At 45.1% G+C, this 13,411-nt stretch overlaps 1 protein-coding gene across 1 annotated transcript in view; it reads left to right on the plus strand.

Moving 5' to 3' along the window:
• The first annotated feature begins 1,829 nt into the window (after positions 1–1,829).
• TOP3B (DNA topoisomerase III beta) overlaps positions 1,830–13,411 on the plus strand; it is a 99,731-nt gene continuing 88,149 nt past the window's right edge. The window contains exons 1-2 of the mRNA XM_040348402.1: positions 1,830–1,953; positions 7,316–7,432. Coding sequence (XP_040204336.1) covers positions 7,363–7,432 — 70 coding nt within the window. The 5' untranslated portion in view covers positions 1,830–1,953; positions 7,316–7,362. The remainder of the gene's footprint in view (positions 1,954–7,315; positions 7,433–13,411) is intronic.

Consider the following 13,411-nt stretch of genomic DNA (forward strand, 5'->3'; position numbering starts at 1 on the left):
CCTTAAGTGGTTAACCACTTGCCGCCCGCCAATGACAGATTGACGGCGGCAAAGTGGTTGTAGAATCCTGACTGGACGTCGTATGACGTCCTCAGGATTCTGAGCCGCTGCGCGCCCCCGGGGGCGCGCATCGTGGCGATTGGTGATGCGGGGTGTCAGTCTGACACCCCGCAACACCGATCTCGGTAAAAAGTCTCTCACGAGGGGGGGATTTCCTGACAGGGGGGGTTGGCGTTGATTGTTTATCAGCGCAGTCCCCCCTCGGATCGCCACACTGGACCACCAGGGAAGCCCACCCTGGACCAGGGAAGGGCAAAAAAAAAAAAAGGGGGCAAAAAAAAAAAAAAGCATTAAAAAAAAAGATGACAATTAGTGCCCACTGATTGGCACACATGGGTAAATCAGTGCCGCCCCACAGTGTCCATCAGTGCCACCCCACAGTGTCCATCAGTGCCGCCCCACAGTGCCCATATGTGCCATCCATAAGTGTCCATCAGTGCCGCCCATGAGTGCCCATCTGTGCCCATCAGTGCCGCCCATGAGTGCCCATCAGTGACGCCAATGTGTGCCCATCAGTGCCGCCTATGTGTGCCCATCAGTGCCGCATACCAGCGCGGCCAATCAGTGCCACCTCATCTGTGCCCGTCAGTACTACCTCATCGATGTCCATCAGTGCCATCTCATCGGTGCCCATCAGTGCCGCCATATCAGTGCCCGTAATTGAAAGAGAAAACTTACTTATTTACAAAAAAATTAACAGAAAAAAATAAAAACGTAATTTTTTTTCAAAATTATCAGTCTTTTTTTAGTTGTTGCGCAAAAAAAAAACAAACGCAGAGGTGATCAAATACCACCAAAAAAAAGCTCTATTTGTGGAGAAAAAAGGATGCCAATTTTGTTTGGGTACAGTGTAGCATGACCGCGCAATTGCCATTCAAAGTGCGACAGTGCTGAAAGCTGAAAATTGGCTTGGGCGGGAAGGTGCGTAAGTGCCCTGTATGGAAGTGGTTTAAGTAACGCAGTGCCGTATCACAAAAAATAGTCTGGTCATTAAGGCGGGTAAACCAGGTGGTTAACCCTTTGATCGCCACACTTCCAGGTGCATTGCACACAGTTGCAGGGCTCTTGCAGAGGGGCCTCATTCCCTTGAGTACGACAGGGGGGTATAATTCATGCCACGGCACGTGTATACTCTTGGCCTCTGCCTGGTCCACACTAGTGCGATACCAGACATTGCATGTGATTCACACCACATTACTGTGCAGATCACATGCGATTTCAGCCATACAAACTGTATGTCTGAAATCGCATCTGCACCAAAAGGGAGCAGGACCCCTTCTTTGGTCCGCACTGGAATCGGATCGCATTGGGTGTTCACACCTATGCAATCCGATTCCAGCACCATTTCACAGTTCGCACTTCAATCCGATCTGGGGGTGTCGTTAACATTTTATTGACACTCCCAGACCTGTGTGAACGATTGTGCGATTCGGGAATCCCACACTGGATTCGCAGGGTTGCTGCATCACGCCAGTGTGAACCGGGACTAAATAGGAGCTGTTTTACTGCCCCTCAACTGCTAATGTAAAGGAGGCCCCATTTGGTGATGTCAGGGGCCCAATTTTGGCCCCCAATATGAAGAAAGTTGACTAACACTGGTTTGAGGTCTATGGAAAACCTTATAATGTGTATAAAGCGTTGACTACAGACGCCATGATTTGTATATGAGGACAGTAGAATAGATATGAACATCAGGGACACTCTCCCGCCAGTATGTAGAGTACATAGCACACAGCTCGACCCCTCCTCACAGATCACACACACACTACTACAGCCTGCATGGCGTGTCGCGGCTGCTCGGCCGGATGTTCCTCCCCGGAAGTGACGTACACAAGGCATGGCGGCGCCCTGCTCTCTGGAACATATTCCCGGGCTGCTGTGTGCGGGAAGGCGGTCAGTGACGGGTGTTTATCAGTAATAATGGGGACGGGAGTAGGCGGCGTAGTAGTGTGTTTATCGGCGTGTGTTGTATGCAGGAGATTGTATTTCATAAAAGGGCTCGTAACTTTCATGGCTCTTTTACTGTGGAGGATGTAGGCATATTCCTCAGTAGGGACCACCTATGAGCGCTGCCCTTCTTCTATGGAACTAATAGCTCTAAAGAGGCCCTGTCACCATAGTGCACCCTGACAACTAAATACAGGCTGGAAACTGAGTTATCAGCACCCTCAGGGCTCCTTCACACCACAAACCATGAGCTGCATTGATTTGTGTAAATCAATATAGAAAGCAATTGTTTTACACTCTACATGTGAGGTGGTGTGCACGGTATAAAACTGCAGCATGTCAATACAATGCGTTCAATAAAATGTCATTTTTTTTGATGCTCCAATAAAGTAAAAAAAAAAAAAAAGCAGTGGTGCGATGCAATGCACCGTCCATACACAACATACACCAATGTGCACCTGTTTTAGTGATAATTCATGTGTGAACAAGACCTAATTCTGATTCACAATATCCGATCCACAAAATCCCATTTGGCCTGCTGAAAGCTCAGTTTCAGTATTATTGTTACACAGGATTTATATAGCGCAGCTTGCGCAGTGATTTCCAATGTAGAGGGGGGATAGTTCAATTCAGTAGGAATAGGAGGGGCCTGCTCATGAAGCTTACAGTCCAATGCCCCGTACACACAATCCGAATATCGTTCGACAACTTTTTTCGCTTAAAGGTAAATGTTTTTTCACCTTAATGCATCAAGGTGAAAAAACATCCGACGGTACCCCCCCGAACCCCGGTTTTATTTACCTGACCCCTCGAAAGTCCCGTGCGCGTCCACGTGATCCTCTTCGGTTCCCAGCCTGGCCGTTGATTGGCTAGGCTGGACGGATTTATAGCAGCGCAGCCATTGGCTGGCACTGCTGTCAATCACAGCGGATGATGCGGCGCGCCGGGGGGCGGGGCCGAGTGATACAGTCGGTGGCTATGCCCGCCGCTGTATCACGGGAGCGCGCTCGCAAAAGCTTTCCACCATGCAAGCTCTCTCGCATGAAGGTGGAAAGCTTTTGCGAGGAGGAGCTGAGACAGCCGCCGAGGGACCCCAGAAGACAGGGTTCGGGGGACACTCTGTGCAAAACGAGCTGCACAGTGGAGGGAAGTATAACATGTTTGTTATTTAAAAAAAAAAAAAAATTCCCCCTTTCCGCGGGCGGGAGACAAAAAAATCTCCTGTCAGCAGCATCTTTGGAGCGGTGAGAGGAGCGGCATGTATACCGCTCCTTCCCATTGAAAACAATGGGAACCGCGGCAATACCGCCCGCAATGCGCCTCTATAGAGGCGCATTGCGGGCGATATTAACTCTTTATCGGCCGCTAGCGGGGGTTAATACCGCACCGCTAGCAGCTGATACCCGCGGCAATTCCGGCGGTATAGCGCCGCTATTTTTAGCGGCGTTATACCGCCACCGCAGCTCCCGCCCCAGTCTGAAAGGGGCCTTAGGCTGCAAGCTTCATGAGCAGACCCCTCCTATAACTACTGAATTAAACTTTGTTGTAATTGTACAAGGCTAAGGGCTGTTTCACACGTGACGGATCCGTGATGATCTCCACCCCGTGAACCTCCGCTTGCTCAGCAGGGATCGCTTTGTTGATCCCCGCTGAGCCGGCGGATGACAGGGCGGTCCCCGCACACTGTACAGGGACTGCCCTGTCTTTTCTCCGCTCTCCTCTATGGGGGGGATCGGATGAACACGGACCGCCTGTTCACCCCATCCGATCTGCAGATGGATGAAAAAATAGGGTTTTCCTCCATCTGCAGAATCGGAGGATTGCGGACCTGGATGAGATTGGGTGTCAGCGGATGTTCATCCGCTGACACCCGCTATCTCATAGGGATCAATGTATGTCCACCTTCAAATGGATGGATGAAAAAGCGGACATACGGTCCGCATGTGTGAAAGAGCCCTTAGGCTCCATTTGCACCTGATCGCACGGAATCGCTGCAAAACATGGGACGCATTTGCAATGCTATTACTTCTTAATGGCACCCCTATCACAACGTTTGTTGCTTAAAGCGGAGGTCCACACGGATTTGCACCCACTCCCGGGAATAGACTCCCACGGGAGTCACGCCCCCCCCCCCCTGTCTTCTGGGAAACACACTGGTCCCAGGAGACAGCGGAGACCAGTGAGGACGGGCCGCTCGTGCATGCGCATTAGGGAACCGGGCACTGAAGCCGCAAGGCTTCACTTCCTGATTCCCTCACCGAGAGACGAGCGATTGCTTGGACTCGGCTGCCAATATTGCGGGCGTGCTGGACAAGTAAGTGCCCATTTTTTAAAAGTCAGCAGCTGCAGTATTTGTAGCTGCTGGCTTTTAAAAGAAACGTCTTTTGGGCGACAGCATTGAGTGTTGCGATTTGCCATGCGATTAGGGGAAATTTAAAGTATGGCATCACAAATGCGTCCCACGTTTTGCAGCGATTTGAGATCAGGTGTGAATTTATTTAATGGCGGTGACTTGGGTACAGTTCTTAGGTGGAGGTGAGGTAGGCTTCCTGAATAAGTGCGTTTTCAAGGATCGCTTATAGGCGGACAGGGTAGGGGCTGACCAAACATACTGGGGCAGGAAGTTCCAAAGGATGGGAGATCATCTGGAGAAGTCCTGAAGGGGAGCATGGGAAGAGGTAACAAGGAAGCTAGAGAGCAGGAGGTCTTGGGAGGAGAGGACGATTTGGGTTATAGCTGCAGATGATGTTGGTGATGTAGCTGGGGCATTGTTGTGGATGGCCTTGTGTGTTGTGGTTAGTATTTAGAATTTTATACAGTGGGGTAGGGGAAGCCAATGAAGGGCATTGGTAGAGAGGAGCAGCAGTCACAGATCGGTTAGTGAGGTGTATTAGTCTAGCAGCAGCATTCATATTAGACTGAAGGGGATAGTCTGTGTAAAGATAGTATATAGTTGTGTACAGATACACATCACTATGCTCCTCCCAGTATAATCTAATATTTTAGGAAAAACAGTGGCGCCATCTGAGTGTAGTGTGTGTCAGAGGTATGGGTTGGCGGTTGCAAAAACAGGTTGTTGATCCGCATTTGACTGCCCACTTATAATGTGACATGGGGACCATTTGGGTGTACTCACATTCTTGCAGCGCTTCACTTTAGGGTATGGCAGTTTTAACTTGACCAGTAGACTTTGCCAAGCAGTGCTGCTTGCCAAGCTCACCCATTGAACTCAATAAGACTGTGCTAAACTTCTGGCATGCGGTTGGGGTGCAGTATTTCATTGTAAAACACTCTTGAGACAGAAAAAAATATAAACTGGCATTAGGGAGGCAGCAGTATCCGCTCCTGGATGCCTGTAATCCAGCTCTAAACATTTCCTGAAAAAGTGATCCGTCACAGATGGCTTTTCAAAGGGGGTGGTAGAGGCTGCCTCTTATGTGAATGAGCCCTTAAAGCAGGGATTTGCAATTAGCGGACCTCCAGCTGTTGCAGAACTACAAGTCCCATGAGGCATAACAAGACTCTGACAGCCACAAGCATGACACCCAGAGGCAGAGGCATGATGGGACTCGTAGTTTTGCAACCGCTGGAGGCCTGCTAATTGCATATCCCAGCCTTAAAGGTTAAGAAGCCTGGAATGCATTGCACTCATGGATCAGGGGTGCATTGCCAGACTCCTGCAGACAAGCCCTGCAGCTTTCAGCCCGTACCTGCATACAAGCTGAAGGGCTTGTGAATGAACAGTCCATTTAGAACTACAAGCAGTCGGCCGCATCGGCTGACACTAGTTGTATTTCATGGCCTCACAGGAAACTGAATGAAGGACGCTGCCATGTGAGAGGAGCCCCCACAGCTGCGTTATTTGCAAATAGTGACAGCGGATTCAAGGAGAAGATCCCCCTCTCGCTGTCACAGGGAGAGGCTGCAGCTGCTGGAACATGTTTCACCCTAAATACATGTAACGTGTTCCAAAAGCTGAACTTATCCTTTAACTTAGATTTGGTGGCTGCATTTGTTTTCTTTTTTTCTTCCTTTATTACCACCTGTTGATTTAGCCAGTAAGTCAATTGTTTTCCAACCTCTTTTAACAGACCAAGCTGTCCAGACAAAGCAGCAGTTTGAGGGTTGAGACAATTTAGCATTGACAGGGGTACTTACAACGCTCATCTTTTATTCAGTTATTTAAAAGTTTTAATAGGAAAGCAAAAACATGTTGCTATAACTGCTTAAAGCTGAAGTTTAGCTAAGTGAAAAATAAAAAAAAGTCTATAGCTTTAGCGAGCAAACATACCTGTAATGAAGTATGTGATATGTCATGCAGGCAGCTGGACCCTGTCCTCTCACTGCTTCTGTCCTTTTGCCATTGAGGGAGTTATTAGCTCTGAGACTTCTGTAAAGCTTCAGTGAAAAAAAACGCTCCCGATGGAGTCCTGCCCCCTCCTCTATTGAGAAATGTTATTACATTGATTACACTGCATGTAAAACGATCTGTGAATGGTGAGGTAATCCTGTGACTGATCATACTCTCCCCTATCACAGGTTGTGTTGCATGCAGTGTACACTATGAAACAACTTTTTCCAATGGAGGAAGAGGCGGCAAGTCCGCATCTGGAGCTTGTTTACTGTAGGTTCACAGAAGACTTTTTCTATTATTTTAGCTAAACTTCAGCTTTAAAAAGTGTTAAAAAGTCATTGGCTTTAATTTGTAGTGCTGGCCATACACATTTAAATCGTTTAAAAAAAAAAAGCATTCGATCGTTTGACTTTCGAAACGTTTGATTTTTTTTTTGTGCAAAACAAAAGATTTTCAAAACATCAGTTGTGGAATGGGCGTGTTAAAATGTAACCCTGGATCGTGTAATCGGCTGTCGAAACGTAGCATTTATGTTGTTATCGATCGATAATATGTCAATAATTAGGTGACATGTATGAATACAATGATGGCATATCACTTGCACGTTTGACAGAAATGCAAGCGTTTTTGTCGAACAATTTTCTATCTGTGTATGACCAGCATTAGTCAAGTCCATCTAACACTGCCCTGTCTGCATATCCATAATGCTGCTCTCCAAAGGTGCCTCATTTTCTGCCTCATCCAGAGTAGATACACCTTGCTGGATCACCTGGTGAAAAGAAAAAAAAGACTTCAAAAAAACAAATGCAGCCACCACATTTAAGGACCAGTAAGTTGCAACATATCACACGTTTATTTTTGGGGTTTAAAACTGCTTTAATGTTTTTTGCATCTGCATATTTATTATGTTGTGTTTTTCCTGCTGCTTATAATGTTTGTTATTTATAAGAACAGGTGAATATCAGTGACGTGTGGAAAAGTCCCTTTACCAGAGCCTGAGAATGAAGACCGTGCTCATGGTAGCAGAAAAGCCTTCGCTGGCTCAGTCTATTGCTAAAATCCTTTCTAAAGGTGAGAACTACAATTCTGGAAGCTACATAATGCAACATTTGTGTTAGTTACCTGTAGAGCTGCACGATTCTGGAAAAATTGAGAATCACAATTTTTTTGCTTAGAATAAAGATCATGGTTCTCTCACGATTCTGACAAAAAAATCTTTTTTAAAAAATTTACAACATCTGAACATTTGGTCATCAAACAAGATGGCAATAAAATGTACTGATTCACTGGAATCTTAAGTGTAACAAATTTGCTAGCAGGAATGCAAAAAATAAATGCTAGTATTATATCTCTTCTACAATAATAAGACACACAGAAAAAAATTGGCAGTTCACATTGAGTACATAAATCACACGGCTGGGATTAAGGGTATTCCCGGAATGCTGGCATCGGTATCTATCTTGTGGCAGGATGGTAAGGTAAAGGCAGCCGAGACCGGAGGGGAAGCAGTCGGCTGCGGTGGAGCCAAATGCTGCAGATTTTACAATTACTCATGCAGCTCTGGTAACTCCGTTTCTAGGATGGCAGGAGAGATGGCTTTGACCACTAGACCAGAAACACAACCCATTAAAACGTGAACCAACTCCCAACTAGACAATACAGTTAAACAGTTGCTTGGGGGTGCTGGTATGTATGTCTAAAAAGGATAGTGGAGAGCATAGACAAAAGAAACAGAGCTGATCAGGCTGCTCTGTGTCTCTTGATAGCCAATCAGTGATAATAAATATGCTATTGTTTACATTTGAGAGCCTTTCTCCCCCTTTTCTCTACAAAGGTAGGAGGATCTCAGCAGCATCTCTCAGCTCAATTTCAGAGAAGAAGTTGACATTTAAAGTGGTTGTAAACCCATACATAAACCCAGTTAAGTGACTGGCCGCAAGTGATACACAGAAATTAAACAAATCCTCCTACTGAAGTTGTACCTGTTTACCTGCAGTCTTCTTTTCTCTATAGCCATTCAAAGTCCAGATTTTATAAAGCTAGTCTGAGCTGCCAAAAAAAGAAAAAGGGTGCAGAGAGCTGAAGTTACACTCTGCAGAGCTCAGTGAGGAGAGCTCAGAGCCGATTGGAGGAAAGGGACACACCCACCTGCACACAGGAACAAAGCTGAGGCTGTCAGACAGCTAGAGGTCCCTCCTCTATCACCTTTTTCTCTTGGTGTTAGAAAAACTTGTCAGAATTGACTCATGCTGATAGCAGAGGAACAATATGGCAGACTGAAATGACACTTAGCCCAGGTTCACACTGACCGCGGGTTATAAATCGTGCGAGTTCAGATGAACTTGCACGATTTCAAACCAGCAATGCAGTCCGACTTGCGGGGGTGATAGGGGGCTTAAAATACCACAGATTAACATTTGTGGGGTTGTTTTGGGAGGGGGTATAAAGTACCACTGACTACCAATGATTGTGGAATTGTTTTAGGGGGGGTTAAAAATGTTTTGGGTTTATCCATGACATCTAGCTAGCCTAGCCCCTACATTTTCACTTGACTACAACGGGCAACTTTAAAGGCTAAACACACCTTAACTACCTCAGTACAGCATATTTCTTTATTTCCAATACATTTTTGCAAAAAACAAGCACCTTTAGGCATCCTTTTTCCCCAAAATTTGTATTTTTGCAGGCGTTTGTACTGTATATATATTTTTAGTAAAGTGTGTGTGTGTATGTATGTGTGTATATATATATATATATATATATATATATATATATATATATATATAATCTCACGAAAGTGAGTACACCCCTCACATTTTTGTAAATATTTTATTTTATCTTTTCATGTGACAACAAGAAATTGCACTTTGCTACAATGTAAAGTAGTGCGTGTACAGCTTGTATAACAGTGTAGATTTAATATACCCTCAAAATAACTTAACATGCAGCCATTAATGTCTAAACCACTGGCAACAAAAGTGAGTACACCCCTAAGTGAAAAATGTCCAAATTGGGCCCAGTTAGCCATTTTCCATCCCCAGTGTTACAAGGTCTCAGGTGTGAATGGGGAGCAGTTGTGTTATGGCTCTCACTCTCTCATATTGGTCACTGGAAGTTCAACATGGCACCTCATTCCAAGGAACTCTCTGAGGGTCTGAAAAAAAAGAATTGTTGCTCTACATAAAGATGGCCTAGGCCAGGGATATGCAATTAGCGGACCTCCAGCTGTTGCAAAACTACAAGTCCCATCATGCCTCTGCCTCTGGGTGTCATGCTTGTGGCTGTCAGAGTCTTGCTATGCCTCATGGGACTTGTAGTCCAGCGACAGCTGGAGGTCCGCTAATTGCATATCCCTGGCCTAGGCTATAGGAAGATTGCCAAGACCCTGAAACTGAGCTGCAGCACGGTGGCCAAGACCATACAGCAGTTTAACAGGTTCCACTCAAAACAGGCCTCGCCATGGTTGACCAAAGAAGTTGAGTGCACAACTTCCAACAACATCATATCCAGAGGTTGTCTTTGGAAAATAGATGTATGAGTGCTGCCAGCATTTCTGCAGAGGTTGAAGGGGTGGGGGGGGATTAGCCTGTCAGTGCTCAGACCATATGCCGCACCCTGCATCAAATTGGTCTGCATGGCTTTCGTCCCAGATGGAAGCCTCTTCTAAAGATGATGCACAAGAAAGCCTGCAGTTTGCTGAAGATAAGCAGACTAAGAACATGAATTACTGGAATATATTTACAGAAATGTGAGAGGCGTACTCACTTTTGTGAGATACTGTATATATAACATTCATTGGGTAAAGTGTTGCATAGCAGAGTAATTATCAGTCAAACTATCACGCCTCTAAAAAAAAAATGGCCTGGAAAATAAGGGGGTTAACATGCCGATATTTAGGTGAGGTTAAGGAAGAAATTACAGAGAGGTGGTAAAACCTAACTGGAATTAGAAACTATAGCCTGGGATGTGTGAGGTCAACAGGCTAGGCACCATACATAGGAGATGTATAACATGGATTTGCAGAGCCGCCGACGGGTGGTCTTCAGATTGAAGAAAAAAAGGATGAGTGCGGAGTTAATCATCACTTATTATACGTTTTACCAAAACCACATCTGTCTCAGGGTAGAATAGCCTGCTGAAAACCAGCACCCCTATATATCAAAATACTTTAACCACTTGTCTACTGGGCACTTTCACCCCCCCCCCCCTCCTCTCTAGGCCAGCTTTCAGCGCGGTCACACTTTGGCAATACCCAAACAACATTTTTATCATTTTTTTACACAAATAGAGCTTTCTTTTGGTGGGAGGAAATACTACTGATCAGCTCTCCTTTCGTGCTTGTCAGCATGGGAAGAGGAATGCTGATAACCGGCATTTCCTTATTTACATGTGATCAACTGTGATTGGACACAGCTGATCACATGAGTAAAGAGCCTTGTCATCGACTCTTTAGTGGGATCGGTGATGCTCCATCATATGATGTCTTCCTAGAACGAGAGAGCCGCCCCCCCTGCCCATCATTCGACAATACGGCAGGCAGGAGGCGATTAAAGGCCAAGTTCATCTTTTGAATATGTTGCACCTGTATTTAGGGTGTAACTTATTCCAGCACCCTGTGAGCCCCCTCTTCATTGAGACAGCAGGCGGCCGTTCAACCCCCCTCCCGGCAGCAGGTCACATTTAAAATCCATGTTGCTGTGTGTCATTTATAGGGATGGTAGTTCTCAATGGAATATTAGTGCACTGATCAGCGTGCTTTGAGTCCAACTTTCTAATTGAAAGCCTTTACGGCGGTACAGGCAGAAAGCTGGAGTGTGTGCCTGACATTTTACCCACCATCCACAATGGTGCAATGTCATGTAGGAAAAAATAATAATTGCATATTTTTTCTCTGCAGAAATGTGTGCAATCATTATTTTTTCATTGTGAACTTATCCTTTAATATAAAAACAGAGAAAATTTAAATATGGGTCGTCTATTCTGCTTCTTACCACCAAAAGGCCAACGTTAGGATCCTCTGAAGGTCTTCAGAAACACTTTTTAAAGGCAATACAGAAACATCTTTCAGCTGAAGAAATTTTGCATAGAGTAGTGGTCAAAAATGTTACTGAATTAATACCACACATTGGTGGGCAGTTATACAAAATTCCTACAAGTTGTAATTTCCGCTGCTAGCTTCTGATGACAATGGTGTACTTACTTTTTCCACGGTACACCATTAAATCTATTGATATTTTTGAATAAATGATTGAAAAGCAAATTGTTCTTGTGTTATTATCAAGTGTATCACTTTTATCTGTAATCACTGTTTGAATTAAGATTTAATATTTTGCTGTTCAAATATGTTTAAAAAGTCACCACAATTCGATGGGGTGTACTTAATTTTTCACATGACTACAAAATAGTCAAATATGACTGGCCCATGTGCATATTTATATATTACAAACCATATGTCCCCTGATCATTTATTTTCCCTTTTGTTAACCACTTCATTACCGGCCCATTGTAATATGACGTCCACAGATGGGATCTCCCATCCCCGGTGGATGTCATGTGACGTCCTGGGCTTTGTGCGGTGATATCTGAATGATGCCTGCAGCTAGAGGCATCATTCAGATATCATTCTTTCGTGCCGGCGATTCTGTGCGCGATAAGAACGATCATAGCAGAAGAACATAGCATCGAGGGCCCAGAGGAAGAATTGTCCGGTGCCGGATGGGAAGCATAGAGACGACTGGTGACCAGATGGTCACCAGTCATCTCTATAACCGTCGGAGGCCCGGGCGCGATGTGATGACATCACACCTGGGTACCCGGAAATAAACAAAGCCGCGATTGCGGCTAGTAAGCATGAGATCGGTGAATTTTTTTTCACAATCTCATGCTTTCCAGCCTGGAGGAGAGATGCAGGGTCTTATTGACCCCGCATCTCTCCATAAAGAGGACCTGTCACACACCTTTCCTATTACAGGGGATGTTTACATTCCTTGTAATAGGAATAAAAGTGATAAAACAATTTTTTAAAACGCCCCTGTCCCCGGTAGCTCGCAATCAGAAGCGAACGCACACGTAAGTCCCGCCCACATATGTAAACGCTGTTCAAACCACATATGTGAGGTATCGCCGCGTGCGTTAGAGCGAGAGCAACAATTCTAGCACTAGACCTCCTCTAACTCTAAACTGGTATCCTGTAAAAAAAATTCAAAGCATCGGGTATGGAGATTTTTAAGTACCGAAGTTTGGCCCCATTCCATGAGTGTGCACAATTTTAAAGCATGACATGTTGAGTATCTATTTACTCGGCGTAACATCATCTTTTCATATTTTACAAAAAAATTCGGCTAACTTTACTGTTTTTTGTTTTTTAATTCGTGAAACAATTTTTTTACCAAAAAAAAGGCGTTTGAAAAATTATTGCGCAAATACCGTGCAAGATAAAAAGTTGCAATGACCTTCATTTTATTCCCTAGGGTGTCTGCTAAAAAAAAAACATATATAATATTTGGGGGGTTCTGAGTAATTTTTTAGCAAATAAATGATGATTTGTACATGTAGGAGAGAAGTGCCAGAATAGGCCCGGTATTGAGGTGGGTATAAAAGCCCTGTATTGAAGTGGTTAAATGTGTGTGTGTGTGTGTGTGTGTGTGTGTGTGTGTGTATGTATTTACACTATATGCAAATTTATAAACATTAAAAATATATAGCCAGATTCAGGTACACGTGCCTATCTTTAGGCGGGCGTAGCGCATCTCATATACGCTACGCCGCCGTAAGTTAGAGAGGCAAGTACAGTATCCACAAAGAACTTGCGGCCTAAGTTACGGCGGCGTAGTGTAAATGGGCCGACGTAAGCGCGCGTAATTCAAAGTAGGCTGTAGTGGGCGTGTTGTATGACCTCACGTACATGAAGCGCCTAACGAACGGCGCATGCGCCGTCCGTGGACGTATCCCAGTGCGCATGCTCAAAATCACGTCGCAAATAGTCAATGCTTTCGACGTGAACGTAACCTACGCCCAACCCCATTCTGAATCGGCTTACGCAAACGACGT

Source organism: Rana temporaria, chromosome 1 (assembly GCF_905171775.1).
Source record: "Rana temporaria chromosome 1, aRanTem1.1, whole genome shotgun sequence".
In the NCBI taxonomy this organism is placed as follows: Eukaryota; Metazoa; Chordata; class Amphibia; order Anura; family Ranidae; genus Rana; species Rana temporaria.